At 35.0% G+C, this 23,914-nt stretch overlaps 1 protein-coding gene across 1 annotated transcript in view; it reads right to left on the bottom strand.

The window, feature by feature from the left end:
* Window positions 1-23,914, bottom strand: part of LOC148953725 (uncharacterized) — a 71,816-nt gene that overhangs the window by 4,092 nt on the left and 43,810 nt on the right. The window contains exon 4 of the mRNA XM_089086796.1: window positions 11,379-11,457. Within this exon, the coding sequence (XP_088942922.1) occupies window positions 11,379-11,457 (79 nt within the window). The remainder of the gene's footprint in view (window positions 1-11,378; window positions 11,458-23,914) is intronic.

Here is a 23,914-nt window from a genome sequence, read left to right as displayed (position 1 = left end):
ACTGAACGCGTCGTCGTAGAAACTTCAAAAAGTGCTCATTCGATTGGAAACTGAAATGGCTAGTGCCCTTTTTAATAGTCTAAAGTGATTGGAAGGCACATAACACCTCTTCCACGCCCACCATTTCCCCAAACATATCCAATCAAAATTTTTAGATAGTCATTTTGTTCCACGCAGTTTAAAGTTCAGGAAATTATACCTTTGAGCAGGACAATCCCCCCACAGTCTTCAGGGCAAGGGTTATAAGTTTTGCCCTGAGGGTATATAAGGTTTTTATTGAAATTTTTGTCGTAGAAACTTGAAAAAGGACTCATTTGATTGGAAATTCAAAAGGCTAGTGCCCTTTTTAATAGTCGAAAGTGATTTGAGGGCAACTAACCCCCCTCTCACGTCCACTTTTTCCCCAAACAAGTCCAATCAAATTTTTAGATTGCTATTTTATTCAACGCAGTTGAAAGTTTTGGAAATTAGGTCTTTAAGGATGACAACCCATCCCCCGACAACCCTCAAGGGAAGGGTTTTAAGTTATGCCCTGTGAGCATGTAATGTTTTTATTGAAAAATAAAAACCTTTGGGCTCATTCAATATGAATGAGCCCTTTTTGAAGTTTCTACGACAACGTTTTCTATAAAAAATTTATATACCCCCAGGGCATAACTTACAATCCTTGTCCCGAGGGCTGTAAGGGGTTGTCATCCTCAAAGACCTAATTTCCAGATGTTTCAGCTAAGTTGAACAAAATGGCTATCCCAAACTTTTGATTGGATGTGTTTGGGCGTGAGAGGGGGGTTAGTTGCCCTCTGATCACTTTTGACTATTAAAACAGGCACTAGCCCTTTTAATTTCAATCGAATGAGCCTTTTTTGAAGTTTCTACGACAACACCTTGTATAAAAACCTTATATGCCCCGAGGGCATAACTTAAAACCCTTGCCCCGAGGGTTGTGGGAGAATGTCATCCTAAAAAAGATATTTTCTATCTGGAAATCAACTACGCTGAACAAAATGGCTATCTAAAAATTTTGATTGGATGTGTTTGGGGGAATGATGGGCGGGGGGGCGGGGCCCTCCAATCACTTTCGACAATTAAAAGGGCACTAGCCACTCCAATTTCCAATCGAATGAGCCCTTTTCAAACTTTCTACGACAACTCCTTCGATACGAAGTTCCCGGGTATGGAGAAAAAAAAAACAAAAAAAAAACAACACATTGTGCCCAAATCGTTCTTTACTTAGGCAGCGCTAGCGCGCTGCCTATGATTATCTGATTTTACTGCCAAACCGGTACTCTAAATTTTTTTTTTTTTTAAAAATAAATTTCTGTGCACATGCGTGGCTGCTTGAATTTTTTTTTTATTAATAAAAAATTAAATTTATTGTAATATACCTTCAAGCAAAACCCCACCAAATATTACTTGAACATGGAGACTTTCTCTTAAGTGATGAACAAAGCTTATTGTAATTATTCTTTTGTTGTTTTTATTGTTTTGGTGTAATTATTGTTTTTGTCATTGTAATTGTTTCTGCTCTGTTTTCTCCTCAAATTTAACATTTGTCAATTTGGTGTTGAGCAGACATATCAGCAGGTTCTTCAACCAATGAAAACGCCAAAAAAAAATCAGAACTGAGGAAATCAGAACAGAACTGAGGAAACATATTTTCCAATTAGCTAATTTACTCAGCTTTTCATCAATAAAATTTAAAATGGAATCTTGGTTTTCACCATCTATTAGATGATAGTAACAGCATGATACTAACGTTTATTTAGAATCTGTGGCATTGACGTGGCCTAGCCTTTCAGAATGTGGCTCAGGTCTGGCTTGATTGTCAATTGGAATGAACAACAAAAAAGGAAAAACAATATGTAGACTTCAGAGTCTAAAAGCCGGCAAAAAACATTATTTTGAATTAATGTCATAACATTAGGCTCTCTCAAAAGATAACGAAAAGTGGATCAACTTCAGATATTTTGCATATCTCTCTAACAATCAGAAAGATCAACCTGTAGAAAAAGCTCTCAAATATAAAGAAACAAAAATAAATGGCTGCTATGTAAAAATATAAATGTTTTTGCTTTTATAACTTTAATAAATCAAATAATATTAACATTTTCATTACTAAGTATCAGTATATGTATATTAAAGTGACAATGCACATTCCTTTGTATTTTTATCAGTAAAGTACAAATTATGTTCTGGCCTTGGGAAGACATAAGAGTTTTGAGCCCTACTCATGTTAATTTTTGCTCGTTTTGAAATTGACTCGGTTATTTATTGTAATTTCTGTTCGTTTTGTGTTTCATTTATTTATCGATGCTGATTTGTGGTAGTTTCACGCTTGGTAGATTATTTGATTTTATTTTTGCTCATTTTCTTTACTTTTATTTGAAAAATTTATTTTGTGGAAATTTTTTTTTTAAATGAATTTCTGTTCGTTCTATATTGACTAAGTCTTTGCAGTGAAAAAGAAAATATTGCTTTAAGTCTTTTCGCTTTTTTAAGATTTTATAGTTTGGCCTGCTAATTGTATCCTGGAGAAAGATTTTCAGATTTTAACATCATACACCCTTTTAAAAATCTGGACACAAATAGTAGTGTTTTATTTAGTTTCATACCTCCTCTAGTTGACCTGAAATAGGAAACTTGATACCATTCGCAAAAAAAATCTGTTTACTTTCTTTGATAGCTTGGATACACTTCCGCTATTTTGATTTGGTTAAACTTTAAGAACTGAAGTAGTCCCGGAAGTTTGAACATAATACCCTCAGTCGTTTTTTGGATAATGCTGAGATGCCGTGTTAGTGAATTATCATTAAAACACTGCAATTTGATTTAATATTAAGGCAACAATTAGTTTTTAAACATAATTAAATAAGAAAAGCAAGTTCTTTTAACTGAAAGGAAGGAGCGACGTTAAAACTTAAAACGAAGAGAAATTATTCCTTATATGAAAGAGGCTATCCCCTCCTCTACGCTTCGATATTTACGCTAAAGTATTTTATTGTTAAAAAAATAGAGTTGGGATAAAGTAAAACTTTAGCGTAAAGAGCGAGGCGTTGAGGAGGGGACAGCCCCTTTCATATATGGAATAATTTCTGTTCGTTTGAAGTTTTAAAGTCACTCCTTATTTTCAGTAAAAAAAAACTTGTTTTTTTATTTATTTTTTGATTTTGGCTCACCGTACATAAATAATTAAAACAAATTTTCATATTAATTTTACTTTTATTTGGTCAAATGGCTTTCTCGAATGTTGTTTAATTTTATTTTTGAACGTTTTTATTAGTAATAAATATACATAACTTACGAATTCACATACGTAACGAACTTCTATATTCATATATTTTTAATACATATATTAGGGGGTCCGCCCCCTAGTCCCTATCTTGCTCTTTACGCTTAAGTTCGAATTTTGTTCCAATTCTTTAAAAATGACCCCCCAATCACAAAAGCCGTAAATTAGAATAAATAGCTCTTATGAAAGTACAAAAAAATATCTGGCTTAAAGAACGAGGTATTGACTAGAAGGCGAACCCAATCATATACGTAATATTTTCTGTTCGTTTTAATTTTTGATGTTGCTCCTTACTATCAGTTGAAAAATTTGTTTTTTTTATTTAATTTCTGATCTTTTCTTAAATAATGCTGAGAAATCCGGCGCCACCTTCATAGCACTGTCCCTTCCTACATGAACACTTCCCCATGTAAACATTCTCCCCCATACCCCCCGATCCCCCCCCCCTACGAGAAAAAATCCCCCTGAAAACGTCAGTATATTTCCCAATAACCGATACTAAATGTTAACATTGGGTAAAGTACATAACTTTCAGCCCTCCCCCTGGAGACTTTGGGGGATTAAGTCATCCTAAAAGACATATTTATCGCATTTTCGACAATGCTTAACAAAATGGCTATCTCAAAATTTTTATCAAGTGACTTTGGGGAAAAAAATGAGCGTAGGAGGGAGCCTAGTTGCCCTCCATTTATTTTGGTCACTTAATAAGGGCACTAGAAATTTTATTTTCCGTTACAATGAGCCCTCGCTCGACATTCTAGGACCACTGGTTAGATACGATCAACCCTGGGGAAAAATAAACAAAAAGAAAAAAAAAAAAACAAACACGCATCCGTGATCTTTCTTCTGGCAAAAATACAAAATTCCACATTTTTGCAAATAGGAGCTTGAAACCTCTACAGTAGGGTTCTCTGATACGCTGAATATGATTGTGTGATTTTCATTAAGGTTCTATACCTTTTAGGGGGTCTTTCCCCCTTTTTTCGAAAATAAGCCAAATTTTCTCAGGCGCGTAACTTTTGATGGAAATTAGCATTAACACAGTGCATTTTGTTTTAATCTTAAGGAATTATTTGGTTTTTAAACTTAATGGGCAATTGTATGGGGGGGAATGGGTGGTAGACTAGATGACCTCCAATCACTTTCGACTACTAAAAAGGGCATTAGCCCTTTCTATTTTTAATTGAATAAGCCCTTTTCGAAGTTCATACGACAATTCCTTCGATACGATGTGCCCTGGTCTGAAAAAAACAATAATACATTGTACCCGCATCGATCTTTACTATAAAAATGTCAAGCCTTCCAATCACTTTAGACTATTAAAAAGGGCAGTAGCCATTTCAGTTTCCAATCGATTGAGCCCTTTTTGAGTTTCTACGACAAAACTTTGTATAAACACCTTATATATCCCCAGGGCATAAATTACAACCCTTGCCCTGAGGGTTGTGAGGGGGTTGTCATCCTCAAAGACCTAATTTCCAGAACTTTCAACTACGTTAAACAAAATGGTTATCTCAAGATTTTGATTGGATGTGTTTTGGGACATGGTGGGCGTGAGAGGAGCGTTAGTTGCTCTTCAATCACTCTCAACTACTAACAAAGGCACTAGCCCTTTCAATTTCTAATAGAATGAGCCCTTTTCAAGTTTCTACGACAAAGCTTTAAAAAAAAACCTTATATACCCTCAGGGCATAACTTAAAACCCTTGCCCTGAGGACGGAGGGGGGGGGGTGTCATCCTCAATGGCCTAAGGTCCAGAACATTCAACTACGTTAAACAAAATTGCTATCTCAAAATTTTGATTGGATGTGTGGTGGGAAAAGGTGGGCGTGAGAGGGGGGTTAGTTGCCCTCCAATCTCTTTCGATTATTAAAAAGGGCACTAACCCTTTGAATTTCCAATCGAATGAGTCTTTTTTGAAGTTTCTACGACAAGGTTTTCTATAAAAAACCTTATTTGCCCCCAGCGCATAAGTTACAACCCTTGCCCTGAGGGCTGTAGGGGAGTGTCCTCCTCAGAAACATAATTTCTATCTGGAAATCAACTACGCTGAACAAAATGACTATCTCAAAATTTTGATTAGATCAGTTTGGGGAAATGGTTGGCGTGGAAGGGGTGCTAGTTGCCTTCCAATCACTTTCGACTATTAAAAAGGGCACAAGCAACTCCAATTCCCAATCGAATGAGCCCTTTTTGAATTTTCTACGACGAATCCTTCGATACGAAAAGCCCTGGTCTAAAGGAAAAAAAATTCATTGTGCCAACATCGTTCATTACTTAGGCAGCGCGATTGCGCTGCCTATGAAAAAATATCAAGCCTTCCAATTACTTTCGACTGTTAAAAAGGGCACTAGCCCTTTCAATTTCCAATCGAATGAGCCCTTTTTGAGTTTCTACGACAACGCTTTCTATAACCACCGTATATACCCCCAGGGCTTAAATTACAACCCTTGCCCTGAGGGCTGTAAGGGGGTGGTCATCCTCAAAGACCTAATTTCCAGAACTTTCAACTACGTTAAACAAAACGGCTATCTCAAAATTTTGATTGGATGTGCTAGGAGAAATGGTGGGCGTGAGAGGGGCTTTAGTTGCCCTCAAATCCCTTTGAAATATTAAAAAAGACACTAGCCCTTTCAATTTCGAATCAAATGAGCCTTTTTTCAAGTTTCTACGACAAAGCATTCAATAAAAACCTTATAAGCCCCCAGGGCCTAACTTAAAACCCTTAACCCGAGGGCTGCTGGGGGAGTGTCATCCTCAAAGATTTAATTTCCGGACCTTTCAACTACTTTGAAAAAAATGGCTATCTCAAAATTTTGATTGGATGTGTTTGGATCAATGGTAGGCGTGGAAGGGGTGTTAGCTGCCTTCCAACCACTTTCGACTATTAAAAAGGGCACTAGCCATTCCAGTTTCCAATCAAATGAGCCCTTTTTGAAGTTTCTACGACAACGCTTTCTATAAAAACCTTATATGCCCCCAAGGTATAACTTATAACCCTTGCCTTAAGGGCTGCGGGTGGATTGTCATCCTCAAAGACCTAATTTCCGGAACTTTCAACTACCTTGAACAAAATGGCTATTCCAAAATTTTGATTGTATTTGTTTGGGGAAAAGGTGGGCGTGATGGGGGGTTAGTTGCCCTCCAATCGCTTTCACCTATAAAAAAGGGCACTAGCCCTTTGAATTTCTAATCGAATGATCCTTTTTTGAAGTTTTTTACGACAACGCTCTCTATAAAAACATTATATACCCCAAGGAATAACTTACAACCCATGCCCTGAGGGCAGTGAGGGAGTGTCCTCCTCAAAAACATAATTTCTGTCTGGAAATCAACTACGCTAAACAAAATTGCTATGTCAAAATTTTGATTGGATGTGTTTAGGGAAATGATGGGCGTGGAAGGGGTGTTAGTTGCCTTCCGATCACTTTCGACCATTAAAAAGGGCACAAGCCACTCCAATTTCCAATTATTTCAACCCTTTTCGAAGTTTCTACGACAACTTCTTCGATACAAAGTGCCCTGGTCTAAACGAAAAATAATTAACACATTGTACCAACATAGTTCTTATATACCCCCAGGGCGTAGCTTAAAACCCTTGCCCTGAGGGCTGAAGAGGAGTGTCCTCCTCAAAAACGTAATTTCTATATAGAAATCAACTACGCTGAACAAAAGGGCTATCTCAAAATTTTGATTTGATATGTTTGGAGAAAGTGTGAAAGGGGAAGGGGTGTTAGTTACCTTCCAATCACTTTAGAGTATTAAAAAGGGCACTAGCCTTTACCCTCAATGAGGGCAAAGTACCTTATATTTCCCTTCTTAAGAGAGCTAATCTTGTCACCCTTAAGGAAAGGAGAGCAAAAATTACCTTGCGTTTTGCTAACAATGCTCTTCATAACCCTCGAACAACTCCCCTTTTCCCTGGTCAAAATTCACCCCTTCGACCCCGGCTACCGCGTTCTAAGTCAACAAAAATCCCCCTTCTCGCCCCAATAAGAGTTTGCACTGAAAGATATAGAAGAACTTTTATCCCTTACATAGGTGATATTTTCAACCACTGAATCTCCGCTGCCTCCCCCCCCCCTCACTCACTCTTTACCTCAAAGTTATTAATTTTAATGCCCATTTTGCAAATTTGGAGGGTTTATATTTATGTTTTTTAGTCACCAACTAAATTTTGTTTTTTTTTTACTTTTAATTTATCCCATTGTTAATTTTACTAGTTTTTTTTTTGGGGGGGGGGGCATTTTTTCTGAATTTAAATTGGCCTTCTAATTTTATGAGTTTACTTTGTTTTCGTTTTTAATGGTTTTTTTTCGCTGTATTTGACGCTAAAGTGCGAATTCAGCCCTTTTGGGCTTGTGATAGCCATTTTCAGCAATAAATCTTATCTTATCTTTGCCGTTCCAATTTCCAATCGAATGAGCCCTGTTCCAAAAGGGCACTAGCCGTTCCAATTTCCAATCGAATGAGCCCTTTTCTACGACAACTCCTTTGATAAGAAGTGCCCTGGTATGGAAGAAAAAAAAAATAATACATTGTACCATCATCGTTCTTTACTTAGGCAGCGCTATTGCGCTGCCTATGATTACCAGTTTAGTATTTTTTTTTTAGATAAAAACCGATAAAATTTGATATTTTTGTGTTTATGGTATAATTTTTTAAAGTTAGAGGTAAGGTATGTATGAAACCACCCAAGTCTGGCTTGTGAACGTTTATTCAATTATCGTGTTATTCAACTTCGTCACAGATTTTTCCATTGTTTTTTTCTTGTTATATTTCCCTCGTATTATTGTTTCTTTTTTGCTATATTTACTCCACCATTACTTACTTTGTAACGTGGCGATAATAAATAATATATATATCAATTAATCTATTATTCTGAATACTGTTTAATGGGTAAATAATTTCTGAGAGGAGGCCAGTTGAAAGACATTCAGTGCATGGAAGTGTTTAATTAATATGTGAGTTTTGTTCTTATTTATTTATATTTTTCTTTCGTTTTTGCTTTTTGTTCTCTTTATGTGTTTTGTATGTTTTATTTTAATTTAATTTAAGTTGGTTTTTTTTTTTGGTTTATTTATTTATTTTTTTTTACGTTTATAAATGCTACCGGATTTCGGGCCGAAAAATTCGGAGCTTTTGTGCATAATTAATTGTTTTGTAGTTCACTGCTTGTTAGAAAATTAAAACCCGTTTTTCGTGTTTAAAAATTTTTACTGTTTAATGGGCGAATAGATATAAAGTTCGACTATTGTTTCTCCAAAGTTCTCATTTTAAATAGCAAAGAAACTCACTATTTATTTCATATAGGGCATACGGTTAAAATTTTTGTGCCAGTAAGTCACAATTTCTCAAAAATAACTGCACTGATGGTTCAAACCTACTGCAAAATAAAGCATCGCGGCGCCAAGCACAAATCAAGCTTCACTTTAGCTCAACTTAAAAGTGCAGTATCCTTATGAACTCTATTCTCATATCACCCTCTTCTCCTTATTTCCTCTTAAGGTTCGGAGTCTTAAAGGGCAGGCCTATAAGTCAGTGTATAGCCAAGATTTTGACTGAGCAAACTCTGCAAAGGTTTGTTCTAGCAACCATCCAAGAACATTCGAATCGTGGTAAGTGAAATATTCCACATAGCCTAGATTTACAGCCAACAACCTCAAACACGGCAAATCTTATCAATTGAATTCAATCTTAAAACCTAACCTAATTCTTCAATTATGATTCCTGAGTCCTATGAAAATTGTTATTCCCAAAGTTTGAAGATAAATCTCAGATTAACTGGTCCTTAATCGCATAATAAAAAACAATCTGGGACATATCTGGGCTATGTAACATATCATATTTCGATTGTCGAAGCTAAAAAATGTAGGATAACTATTCCGATCTTATAAATTGTGAGAAATTTGATCCTTATCACATCTTACCTCGGTGAAGCGGCGTTCAGATGCGTGTCTAGCTGGAATCCTAGTACTAGTACTTGTCTAGACATGTGTCTGGCCAAACATCAATCTCTAGACAACTACTGTTCACAAGTAAAATGTTGTGCTTGGCTAGACAAGTTACAGCTAAGAACCCACTTCTAGACTCTAGAATTCAAAGTCTAGGAATTTTGATTGCACCCAATCAGAATGTCGTACGACTTCCAATATTTCCATCATCTATGTTTAAATTTTTAAACTGAAATTTAATTTTTGTCTTCTCATTAATTTTTTTTTCATTTTAGGCAAATATGCAACGCTAGACATAATAGTGAAGAGCACTAACGCAGTTGCTTGGCTTGTCTCATCCATTATCTTGTGACAGGAAAAAAGGGATTACAATTTTGCAAGTTTTGCCGGCATAAGCTCTCTTGATTGGCTAGAAATGACAACTGCAATCTATTTGAAACTAAATTTTTAGTTTTAGATAAGCACTGAATTCTTCTTGTGAACGGTAATTTCATAGACATTGATTTCTGGCCAAATACGTGGCTAGACATGATATTCTAGCTAGACACATATGTGTACGCCACTTGAGCTTCTCAGAACTTATGATTTATGGTTAATTTGATGCTTCTCTGATCTTAGGTCGTTTAGCTTCTTGAAACTCATAGACGGTGGTATATTTGATGCTTCTCATATCTGACGCAAGATATCTTCTCAGTTATTACAAATTATGGCTCATTTGATCCTACCAATATTTTGTATTGATTAGATTCTTAAAACTCATAAATGATGGCAAATTTGATGTTTCTCCAATTTGAAGCCGGTTAAGTTCTCAGATCTTTTAAACTATGGCACATTTGATGCTCTTAAGATCTTATGTCAGTTAGCTTCTCAGGACTCATAAGTTTTGATACATTTGATGCTGCTCATATCTGGCATCAGATAGCTTCTTAATTATTAACAATTGTTGCAGGTTTGATCCTTCTTCGATCGTGCATCATTTAGCTTCTGAAAATCCTAAAGTGTGGTACATTCGATGATTCCCAAATTTGACATCAGATAGCTTTTCATATATCTCAATTGTTGCATTTTTGATTCCTCTCAGACCGTATGGCAGTTAGCTTTAGAAAATTCTTAAATTATGGTACATTTGATGCTTCTCAGATCTAATATTAGATATCTTCTCAGATTTTAAAAATTGTTGCATGTTTGATCCTTCACTTTAAGAAGCTAACTTCTCAATTAGCTTCTTAAAATTCTTACATTGTGGCAAATTTAATGTTTCTCAGGTCCAAAATCAGGATAGCTTCTCAAACCCATAAATTGTGGTACATATGACGCTTGTCAGATATTCGTCGGTTTACTTCTTAGGACTCATAGATTGTGGAACCTTTGATGGTTCTTAGATCTGACTTTGGATAGCTTCTCGAATATAACAAAATGTGGCACATTATTCCCTCTCAGATCCTGTGTCCATTAGCTGCTGAAGACTATTAAATTGTCATATATTTGACGTTTCTCAGATTTTAAGTCAGTTAGGTCCTCAAGCTTAATAAATTGTGGCATACATAATCCTTCTCAGATCTTCTGTCGGTTAGCTTCTCAGGCCTCTAATGGTACGGTAGTATATTTGATGCTTCTCAAATCTGATGTCAAACAGCTTCTCAGATCTTAGCCATTGCGGGAAATTTGTAAAAAAATTCCCTGTAAATTTGTAAAAATTTCGTCTGTAAAAAACCCACTACTACACTGATCGAAACGTTTCGTTCAGCAATATGTCAATCGCAAGTATATGCGGTATACTGGAAATTACATTTAGACGGGTCCAGATCTTTTTTTTTTTGGGGGGGGGGGTGGGTGGGTAATCGAGAATGATATAAACGTGTTTTTACAGTTCTGGTACCGGGAAATGTTCATTTGGGAAGGATTTTCACACTATATGAGAACAGGAGATGTTATTACTGTCAGATATGCATATTAGTAAATCCAACCAAGTTGAGGGTTATAGCCTAGTAGAAGATAATATGAATAGGTTTTATTAAGCGATGTAGGTCTTATTTTGTCCTTGAAAAATTGTATCTTCCAGAAAAACATGAATATATTACACAATACAAGTAAAATCTTTTCTTGTTTTTACAGAAGAAAATAATATAGCTTACTTATCTCCAGAGACTCTTTAATATTCAAACTTGGCCAGTTGAAAGTCCTCCTCATACTCTCCTGTAAAGCTTCTCCTACCTGCAATTCAACAAAATATAAACACAAAAAAAAATTTAAAAACTTCGATTTCGATGAAAAAAGCGCAATAATAAACACAATTAAATTTGGTATATTAAAACCCAATTTCTAGTCAAACTGATGATTGATCAAAACTTTAATAAAAATATAGTTTAATGATAAAACACAATTCGCTACAGCCAAATGGATACAATGAAAATTTAAATGGATTGAATGTAATTCTATTTTCAGACAGATGCCCCGTAACCATTTTTCTTTTTTTTTTTGGGGGGGGGGGGTTGAGGGCAAGGGGGTGGAGTGAGGGGGAACTATAGCCTTGTTGACAGACCTATGGTTTTACGATACATTTTACAGATCTATGTTAAAAAGAATCGTTTGCAGATTGTCCAATATGGATTGAAGAGCCTAAAACTCCCTTGAGACACTATGTTTTAATTTACAGTATTAAATGAAAAAAAATCCACTGAAAGTAATGAGCAACATTAAAGTTTAAAATGAAAATATATGTTCCGTATATGATGGAGACTGCCCCTCCTCTACCCCTCGCTCTTTACGCTCAAGTTTTACTCTTTCCCCAATTCTTCGATAACGACTGCTGAAACACAAGGGCAGTTGAATTGGAATAAAAAAGATTTTTAGAGCACCAAAAAAAAACCAGCGCCCCCCCCCCAAACCCACTTTTCCCAAATGCAACCAATAAAATTTTAAGATAGCTATTTGGTTAAAAATAGTTCAAAGATCATATAACAAAAATTCCGGTGTTGACACAACCCACCAGGGCCCGGGGACAGGCGTTGTAAGTTATACCCTGGGGGTTTATATGGGTCTTATGGAAGGGATGCTCGTACTAACTTCAAAGAGGGATCATTTTTGTGGAAATTAAAAGTTCTAGTTCAATTTCTAATAGTCAAAAGAGATTGGAGGGCACCTAGCCCCCCCCCCTCCACGCTCTTTTTTCTCAAACCCATCCGATTAGAACTTTGAGATAGTTTTTTTTTAAATAGTCCAAAGGCCATATAACGAAAACTCAATGGTCAACACAGCCCCCCCAGGGCCTTAGGGCAGGTGTTGTAAGTTATGCCCTTGGGGAATATATGGTTCTTATTGAAGGGATGCTCGTAAAAAATTCAGAGATGGCTCATTTGTTTGGAAATTGAAAGTTCTAGTTAAGTTTTTTCGAGTCAAAAGAGATAGGAGGGCAACTCGCCCCCCCCCCTGCGCTCCTTTTTCCCCAAATGCACCCAATAAAAATCTTGAGATGGGCATTAAGTTAAAAATTTCTCAAAAGTCAGATAACAAAAACTCAGGTGTCATCACAACCCCCCCGGGCCTGGGGCCGGCGTCGTAAGTTATGCCCTGGGGCATATGTTGTTCGTATGAAAGGGATGCTCGCATAAACTTCAGAGAGGGCTCATTTGATTGGATATTGAAAGTTCGAGCTCACTTTTTAATTATCTGATGAAATTTAATTATCTGATTAACTCATCTGATGAAAATTTTGAGATAGACATCTTGTTAAAAATAGTTCAAAGGTCGGATAAGAAAAAATCCAGTGTCAATAGAGCCCCCCAGGGCACAGGCGAAGGTGTTCTAAGTCATGCCCTAAGGACATGTATGGTTCTTATGAAAGGGGTACTCGTATAAACTTCACAGTGGGCTCCTTTAACTGGAAATTGAAAGTTCTAGTTCACTTATTAAGAGACAAGAGAGTTAAACTAGCCCCCCCACGCTCTTTTCCCCCCAAATCCGTCCCCTACAAATTTTGAGAAAGCCAGTGTTTTGGAAATCGTTCAAAAATTAGATAACAAAAACACCCCTCAGAGCCCGGGGGATAGGTTGTAAGTGTTGTCCTGGGGGTATAAATGCTTCTTATGAAAGGCAAGTTCGTATAAACTTCAGAGGGGGCTCATTTGATTGGAAATTGAAAGTTCTAGTTCGATTTTTAAGATTCCAAAGATATCCGAGGGCAACTAGCTCCCCCCCCCCCCACACACCCTTTTTTCCCCAAGCCCATCTGATAAAATTTCTATAATAGCCAATTCATTAGACATAGTTCAAAGATCAAATAAGAAAAAGTCCTGTGTCGACGGAACCCTCCAGGGTCCGGAGGCAGGCGTTATGAGTAATGCTCTAGGGGCATTACTATATATAGTTCTTATATAGTTCTTATGGAAGGGATGCTCGTGTAAACTTCGGAGAGGGTTAATTTAATTTGAAATTGAAAGTTCATGTTCACTTTTTAAGAGACAAAAGAGATCGGACGGCAACTAGCCCCCTTCCCCCTCCACGCCCTAAATGCATAAAATGACATTTTTGAGATAGACATTTTGTTCAAAATAGTCCAAAGTTCTGATAACAAAAAGCTCCGGTGTCGACACAGCCCCCCAGGGCCCGGGGGTAGGCGTTTTAATTTATGTCCTGGGGGCATATATGGTTTTATGGAAGGGATGCTCGTAAAAACTTCATAGAGGGCCCATTTGATTGGAAATTGAAAGTTGTAATTCACTTTTTAAAAGTCAAAAGTGATTGGAGGGCAGCTAGCCTCCCCCCACACTCCATTTTTTTCCCCAGAGGTACTTCATATAGAAGGGGTCGTCATATAAACTTCAAAGGAGGCTCATTCGAGCCCCCTTTGAGAGTACTACTGCCCTTTTTAAGAGTCAAAAGTGATCAGAGGGCAACTGTCCCTCCATACCCTTTTTCACCAAATACATCTGATAAAAAATTTGAGGTAGCCATTTTGTGAAAAATAGTTGAAAGATCATATAACAAAACACCTTTACGTATAGTCATTTCGTTAAAAATAGTTCAAAGATCAGATAAGCAAAACTTCTGTGTCAACACCCCCCCCAGGGCCGGGGAAGGCGTTTTAAGTAGACCCCAAAGCTGCGCCAAAAAGTCGGCGGCGCGCCGCCCAAAAAAAAACCTGGCGCGCCGCCAACCTTGCATCAGCGCGCTGACGCCACCGCTGATTCTATTGGCGGTGGCGTCACTAATACGCCTCCGTTTTTTTGTTTTTTCTCTCTTTTTTGCTGATCGATATACACCTCCGGGCTTCAGCCGTCATCCCGGCTAATCTGTTTCTTAAAGATAAATACTGTCATCTTGGGCTTGCCATGTATATCGGTTCGTAGGACGAAGAAGAAGAAATTTTTCTTGAAAGAAAAATTTTACCTTCCACTTTAAAGTTCTGTTCATTTTTCTTTCTGATTTTTGGATGAAAAGAGGTAGGTAAAAGAGCATCAGGCAATTCAGGATGTTATCATAGGCAGCGCAATCGCGCTGCCTAAGTAAAGAACAATGTTGGCACAATGTATTATTTATTTATTTTAGTTTTTTTTTCCATACCAGGGCAATTCGTATCGAAAGAGTTGTTGTAGAAACTTCGAAAAGGGCTAATTCGATTGGAAATTGGAATAGCTAGTGACCTTTTTAATAGTTGAAAGTGATTGAAAGGCAGCTAACACCCCTTCCACGCCCACCATTTCCCCCAAACACATCCAATCAAAATTTTAAGATAGCCATTTTGTTCAGAGTAACTGATTTCCAGAGAGAAAATATATTTTTGAGGAGGTTACTCCCCCACAACGCTTAGGGCAAGGGTTTTAAGTTATGCCCTGGGGGTATGTAAGAACGATGTTGGCACAGTGTATTATTTATTATTTTTTTCCTTTTGACCAGGACACTTCGTATCGAAGAAGTTGTCGTAGAAACTTCAAAAAGGGCTCATTCAATTGGAAATTGGAGTGGCTTGTGCCCCTTTAATAGTTTAAAGTAATTGGAAGCAACTAACACCCCATCCACGCCCACCATTTCCCGGAACACATCCAATCAAAATTTTTAGATAGCCATTTTGTTTAACGTAGTTGAAAGTTCTGGAAATTAGGTCGTAGAGGATGACGACTACCCTCACAGCCATTAAGGTAAGGGTTGTAATTTATACCCTGGGGGCATATAAGGTGCTTATAGAAAGCGTTGTCGTAGAGACTCAAAAAGCGATCATTCAATTGGAAATCGAAAGGCCTAGTGCCCTTTTTAATAATCGAAAGTGATTGGAAGGCTTGACATTTTTATAGTAAAGATTAATGTGAGTATAATGTATCATTTTTTTGTTGTTGTTGTTGTTTAGACCAGGGCACTTCGTTTGGAAGGAGTTGTCGTAGGAACTTCGAAAAGGCCTCATTCGATTGAAAATAGAAAAGGCTGATGTCCTTTTTAAGAGTCGAAAGTGATTGGAGGGAAACTAATCCCCCTCCCATGCCCACCCTCCCATTTGCCTTTATGTTTAAAAACTAAATGTTGAATAAAGATTAAATCAAAATGCACTGTGTTAATGTTAATTCTAAATAAGGCATCTCAGCAGTATCCCAAGAACGAATGAGGGTATTATATTCAAACTTTCGGGGCTACTTCTGCTCTTAAAATTTAACCAAATCAAAATAGTGTAAGTGTATCCAAGCCATCAAAGAAAGTAAACAGATTTTTTTGCGAATGGTATCAAGTTTTCCATTTCAGGTCAACTAGAGGAGGTATGAAACTAAATTAAACACTACTATTTGTGTCTAGATTTTTAAAATGGTCTATGTTGTTAAAAATTGCTGAAAATTTTTTTCAGCATATAAACAGCAGCCCACACTATAAATTCTTAAAAAAACGAAAAGATTTAAAGTGTTATTTTATTTTTCCCTGAAAAGACTATGTCAATATAAAACGAACAGAAATTAATTAAGAAAACTTTTTCCACGAAATAAGTTTTTCAAAGAAAAGTAAAGAACTCCATTAAACAACAAATGAGCAAAAATAAAATCAAATAATCTACCAAGTGTGAAACTACCACAAATTAGCATCGATAAATAAATGAAACCTAAAACGAACAGAAATCACAATAAATAACCGAGTCAAACTCAAAACGAGCAGAAATTAACATAAGTTGAGCTCAAAATCCCTCTGCCTTCCCAAGGCAAAAACTTAATTTGCACTTTACTGAAAAAAAAATACAAATGAATGTGCATTGTCAGTTTAATATACACATACTGATATTGAGTAATCAAAATGTTAATATTATTTGATTTATTAAAGTTATAAAAGTAAAAACATTTATATTTTTTCAGTGAGGTGCAAATTATGTTCTGGCCTTGGGAAGGCATAGAGGTTTTGAGCCCAACTTATGTTAATATTGCTCGTTTTGAGTTCTCTGCTCGTTTGAATCGGTTATTTATTGTAATTTCTATTCGTTTTGGGTGATTTATTTATCGATGCTGATTTGTGGTAGTTTCCCGCTTGGTAGATTATTTGATTTTATTTTTGCTAATTTTTTGTTTAATAGAGTTCATACTTTTCTTTGAAAAACTTAGTTTGTGGAAAAAGTTTTTTTAATTAATCTGGAAAAGAGCTAGAGCTAGTATAGAAATATATCTATAGAAATGAATTACATTTTTTTTTGCACAGTGAGCAGAGCACACTGAAGTTGAAGTAACCTTAAACTTTGACTTGAAACTTCATAACTCAACAACTTCTTTCAGAACAGAATTTTGGAGGGTTATTCCGTGTTGATAAGAAAAGAGGGTAAAGGTGCAGTTTAGTTGCCCCTTTAGTGTAGGGCACAGGAGCCCTATGGTAAAGCTGTAGGTTAGTTCTCCCTTATAAAAACAACTTATTTCAGCACATACAAAGAAGAAGCTCATTTGCGGCATTCTGTGGGACCCCAAGGTCCAATGCTAGTATCAGATCCCGCGAGTGGCAGTTTACGGTCGTCAAGTTCTGGCTGTACCGGCCACAAGTGCCCCAGCTAAACGACATTTTAGCACGACAGGACTGATAGTGACTGCAAAACGATCAATGGCTCCAGGCAGAGTGAACAAACTCACTTTTGTTACATCAATTGTAACTGAAGTGATGTAACCGCTGATTTAAAATTGTTGGCGTTGTTAAGCCATGGTATCTGTATTGTATACAGTGTTTTTTTCGATGTTGCTGTTTGTTTTTTTCACTCCCTTTTCGTATGTATTTGATGAACACGAGATGTTTGAACTTCAAACTTTGAAAGTTATACACACATTAGACCAAATCAGTAACTAGAAGAAAATTGCTAAACACGGGATTTCATAGGAACAATGCGACGTTAAACATAAACACAACATAGGTTTCCCTGGGTCTAGTAGCTAAAAATGACCTGGTCTACCTGGTCTGATCGACGATGAACATAAACACTTTCCGCACGGCCCAACAAATTCCTGTTTTGTCATATTGTTCTTGTATGTTTTTAGCCAACCATTTAAACTCCTTACTAAAATCAAGTTGAGGTTGAACGTGCTTGGTGAAGTGGAATTTTTATTATTATTTTTAATCAGAGAAATCGGCGCACCGCCAAAAAAAATTTGGCGCGCATGGCGGCGATACTAAATAACACATTCGCCGCCGTCATGTCGGCGTGGCGCGGCTTTGGGGACTAGTTGTAAGTATTGCTCTGGGGGCATGTATGGTTCTTATGGAAGGTATGCTCGTATAAACTTCAGAGAGGGTTAATTTGAATGGATATTAAAAGTTGCAGTTTATTTTCTCAGAGCGAAAAAAGATCAGAGAGCAACTAGCCCCTCCCGCCCTCCACGCCGTTGGGTGTATCGGATGGATAAACCCATCCGATAAAAATTTCAGGTGACTCTTTTGTTAAAAATAGGCCAACCATCAGATATTAAAACTCTAGGGTCGACACAACCCCCCAGGGCTCAGGGATAGGCGTTGTAAGTTATACTCCGGGGATATATATGGTTCTAATAGAAGGGATACTCGTATAAACTTCAGAAAGGGCTCATTTGATAGAAAATTGAAAGTTCTAGTTCACTTTTAAAGAGTCAAAAGAGACCGAAGCTTAAGCTAGTCCCCCCACGCCCTTTTTCCCCAAACCCTTTCGATAAAAATTTTTAGATAGCTATTTTGATAAAAATAGTTCAAACATCAGATAATGAAAACTCCGAGGGTGACACAAACCCATTCTTTCATTTTGATATTGTTACTTTGATATCAGTTTTGATACTTTGATGAATATTTTATTTTTTTTAAGTTTTATTTTGAAATAAGAAATTTTTTAAAAGCTTGAAACTTTTTGTAATCAAAAACTAAAAAAAATTAATTAAAAAAAAATTTCTGAAAAATTAGTTTTTAAAGAAAAGTAAAGGCCATTTTAAAATTAAGCTCAGCAGATACAAATAACTGTTAAAATTCAAACAAAAAACGACCAGAAATTACTATTAAAGAATAAATGAAACCCAAAACGAACAGAAATCAAATAAGCAATCATAGCAAAAATATTCAAAAAGTAATAATATAAATGAATAAATAGATATCCAAGCTTGTAATTCATGGAGCGAACATTAATATTGAGAGTAATATGAAAAAAAATATTTCCTATTGAAGCATAAATGAAATTTCAAACATAAAGAAAGTAATCGAGCAATCTTTGAACGCAAACATACATAAGATGCTAATGTGAATTAAGATATGATTCTTACAATGAGTGAAACTTTAATTAAATACGCAAATCAAGCTTGAAACGAACAAAAATCACTACAAACAAGAGTTTGGGTATGACCTCCTTCTTTCTCTGTAAAAGTCTAAAACCTACTGCGTCATTGGCGCTTTGCTGAAAACTATATGAGCCTTGAACATTCTTGGAAAGTATAAACAAAATCAAATTCAATATTTGATATACAATGATATTAATTGTTGAAAGATCCATCACTTCAAGAATTTGTTTCACTGTAATTGTATTTTTATTTTCAATACTATAAGAGCTGGAAAAGAAAATATTTGTAATATAATCCGTTTTCAGTTAAGCGCAAATGACGCAGTAGGCTTTTGGTTTTTGTTTACAGCTAGGAAATGAGGCAGTAACCAAACACTTGTCTGTAGGGAAACTATATTCGTCTTTAAAAAACTTTAAAAAGAACTAATAAATTAAACTGAATAGTTAATGTATAATGATATTAATTGCTGAAATCTCATCAGTTCAAAATTTTACTATAATTTTAATGTTTGTTTTCAATATTAAGTACAAAAGAAAATATTTGTCATAAAATTGGTTTTCAGTAAAGCGCCAATGACGCAGTAGATTTTAGACTTTTACAGTGAGAGCAGGAGGTCATACCCAAACTCTTGTTTGTGGTGATTTTTATTCGTTTCAAGCTTGATTTGCATATTCAATTTAAGTTTCACTCGTTTTAAGATTTATTTATTAATTTACATTAGTATCTATTGTATGGTTGTTTGCATTGACTGTTTGTTTAATTTCTGTTCGTTTTAAGTTTCATTTATACTTCAATAGGAAAATACTTTTTTTTTCATTTTAATCTTGATACTCATATTCAATCTAAGCATTACTCGCTTTAAGATCTTTTTATTATTTTATGTTATACTTGTTGTATATCTTTGCTATGATTGCTTATTTAATTTCTGGTCGTTTTGGGTTTCATTTATTCTTTAATAGTAATTTCTGGTCGTTTTGATTTTGAATTTTAAAATGTATTTGTATCTGCTGAGCTTAAGTTTAAAATGGCCTTTACTTTTCTTTGAAAAACTTATTTTTCGGAAAGTTTTTTTTTATTAATTTATTGGAAAACCCGTCAAATCAACACAAAACAAGACGGAGCACTTAAGAAAAAAAAGAAAAAAAGAAAAAAAAGACACAAACTGCAACAAACTGAACCAACAAAGAAAACAAATCACTGAATCACTGAATGAGCAAATGGGACCATTCGTGTAGATTTCGGCGTATTTTTCTATTATGCTTCGTTATTCGTCTAGCGACGGCGACGTCAGGATCTAAGACTTTAAATTTTTCAATTACATGCGATTTCCTATACCAAGGAGGTAGATGAAGCAAATACTTTGCAAACCGAAAATACATCGCTTTGATTTTTTTCTGGTCAGTTTTAGTGAGAAGTTTCCAGAAGGGCGTGGCATATAAAACGTGAGGAAGAGCGATGGCGTTATACAAGCTTGCTAGAAGCAGCCGGTTGAATCGGAGTTTGCACGATACAATTGAAGCGTAAGACGCTGAAATTCGTCGTTTAAGCTGTTCGAGGAGAAGTTTTCGGATGTGGCGGATAGACGAACCTATGGGTAAACCTAGATGAATGAGGTGACCCACTGTCTGGACAGAGGTAGAGCCAAGGGCTATGGTATGAACATAAAAATTAAATTTCTAAATGAATAGGACCATTCCCAATTTTGAAGAGTTGAACTGAAGTCCAAATTTAAGATATTTGGCTTCAAGGATTTCAAAGATATAAATTGTCTGCGGAGCGGTTTGGCTAAGATTCAGGATGTCGTCTGCGTAACATACCAAAGACAAGTTAGCAGATGACAGAATCAGCGAAGATGGACATTGATCTTGTGCATCAAGGACACAGTTATTGAAAAGGTCGGGAAAGTGTTGTAAGTTATATAAGTTGCCCATGAGTCTCTGGAAAGGCTAAGAATATTAAGGTAGAGCTTTTAGGAAATATTGGGAGGATGTCAAAAAAAGATCAAAGCACTCTATATGCAGGAGGGTTATCAAAAGGACACAAAAGCAATATCTAAAGACGAATAAAGGTATTAAGTTGAAACTTTAAAGACATGTTGAGAGGGATGTTGAAAAAGAAATGAAGGGCAACCGCCCCCTCTTGGCCTTTTAGGTTCTTCCATTAATTCTGATAGATGCCTTAAAAAACTATTTTATTCGAAATAGTCGCAAAGTTAAATAGCTATGCCTCTGGGAATGCCATGCTCCCATAGACTCCGGGGCAAGGAATGTAGATTATCCAAATTTACAATTGTTTAAAAGCAGGATTTATCAATGAGAAAGGACAGAATGTTTGATCCTGGGTGTGTCCGAAAAGGCTAAGGGTATTGAGGCCAATTGTCGGGAAATATTGGGGGGTATGTTGAGCTAAATCAAAAGAAACTTTTTGTATCCATTTTATACAAAATGTCTATATTGTAATATTTTAAAAACATGAATGGATTTTTTTTTCGGAGGATTTTTTTTCGGAGGGGGTTTACTAAAAAAAAAAATTGGAGGGGGGGGGGGCTACACAAAAAAAAAAAAAAAAAATACATATATATAAATATATATATATATATATATATATAAAAAAAAAATAAAAAATATATATATATATATATATATATATATATATATATATATATATATATATATATATATATATATATATATATATATATATATATATATATATATATATATATATATATATATATATATATATATATATATATATATATATATATATATATATATATATATATATATATATATATATATATATATATATATATATATATATATATATATATATATATATATATATATATATATATATATATATATATATAAATATATATATTCAATGTTTTAGCTTTATTTTCAAAGTATAAAATAAAATATTTACAAAAAAATTTGTTTTCAGTAAAGCGCAAATGACACAGTAGGGTCTAGACTTTTAGAGTTAGGGGGAGGGGAGAGTTGGCAAACTCTTATTTGTAGTAATTTTGTTAGCTTTCAGTTTCATTTGAATGTTCAATTTAAATTTTAATCATTTTAAGATTTGTCTATTCATTTATACCTGTTAAATGTTTGTTTCCTGTGATTTTTTTATTTAATTTCTGTTCCTGTTGGGTTTCATTTATTCGTTTGCAGCAATTTATTTAATTATTCTTGAAAAACTTCTTTTTCATAGTTTTTTCTTTTTATTAACCTTTGTTCGTTTTTGATTGCCGAAGTTTTGAATTTCTCAATATTCCCCATTAGAGTATCAAAGTGTCATCAACGTACCAAAACATCAAAGTGTTTTTTTTCAACATTAAGTTTCAAAGTTAAAGATACCTCTACGTTCCCTGAAAATAGTCAGAAGTAGCTGTCGCAGCTGTTGCAAACAGTCACAGTAACAGTTGAAAGTAGCCAAATTTTCCGTCGCAATCAGTCTCATTTGCAACCGTAATAGTAGGTGTAGAAATAGTGGCTCTGAAAGTTTCAACTTTTTAGTGGGTTTTTTAGTAGGTTAGTGAGTTTTCAACCCCCCGCCCCTAAATGTTTGTCTGACTCGTAAAAATGTATATAAATGAATATAAACAAACTTTGATATATATATATATATATATATGTATATATATATATATTTATATATATATATTTATATATATATTATATATATATATTTATATATATATATATATATATATATATATATATATATATATATATATATATATATATATATATATATATATATATATATATATATATATATATATATATATATATATATATATATATATATATATATATATATATATATATATATATATATATATATATATATATATATATATATATATATATATATATATATATATATATATATATATATATATATATATATATATATATATATATATATATATATATGCGTTTTTTTAGTTTTTTTGTGTAGCCCCCCCCCCTCCAATTGTTTTTTAGTAAACCCCCTCCGAAAAAAAAATCCTCCGAAAAAAAAATCCATTCATGTTTTTAAAATATTACAATATAGGCATTTTGTATAAAATGGATACAAAAAGTTTCTTTTGATTTAGCTCAACATACCCCCCAATATTTCCCGAAAATTGGCCTCAATACCCTTAGCCTTTTCGGACACACCCAGGATCAAACATTCTGTCCTTTCTCATGGATAAATCCTGCTTTTAAACAATTGTAAATTTGGATAATTTACATTCCTTGCCCCGGAGTCTATGGGAGCATGGCATTCCCAGAGGCATAGCTATTTGACTTTGCGACTATTTCGAATAAAATAGTTTTTTAAGACATCTATCAGAATTAATGGAAGAACCTAAAAGGCCAAGAGGGGGCGGTTGCCCTTCATTTCTTTTTCAACATCCCTCTCAACATGTCTTTAAAGTTTCAACTTAATACCTTTATTCGTCTTTAGATATTGCTTTTGTGTCCTTTTGATAACCCTCCTGCATATAGAGTGCTTTGATCTTTTTTTGACATCCTCCCAATATTTCCTAAAAGCTCTACCTTAATATTCTTAGCCTTTCAAGAGACTCATGGGCAACTTATATAACTTACAACACTTTCCCGACCTTTTCAATAACTGTGTCCTTGATGCACAAGATCAATGTCCATCTTCGCTGATTCTGTCATCTGCTAATTTGTCTTTGGTATGTTACGCGGACGACATCCTGAATCTTAGCCGAACCCGTCCGCGGATAATTGATATCTTCGAAATCCTTGAAGCCAAACATCTTACATTTGGACTTCAGTTCAACTCTTCAAAATTGGGAATTGTCCTATTCAACTGGAAAATTGATTTTTGTGTTTATACTATAGCCCCTGGCTGTAGCTCTGTCCAGACAGTGGATCACCCCATTCATCTAGGTTTACCCATAGGTTCGTCTA

This window comes from Artemia sp. Qi Xiang Cuo, chromosome 3 (genome assembly GCF_049724085.1).
Source record: "Artemia sp. Qi Xiang Cuo chromosome 3, ASM4972408v1, whole genome shotgun sequence".
NCBI classification, from domain to species: Eukaryota; Metazoa; Arthropoda; class Branchiopoda; order Anostraca; family Artemiidae; genus Artemia; species Artemia sp. Qi Xiang Cuo.
Note: the sequence above shows the minus strand (reverse complement) of the source record. Positions and strands in the feature narration are given on the sequence as shown.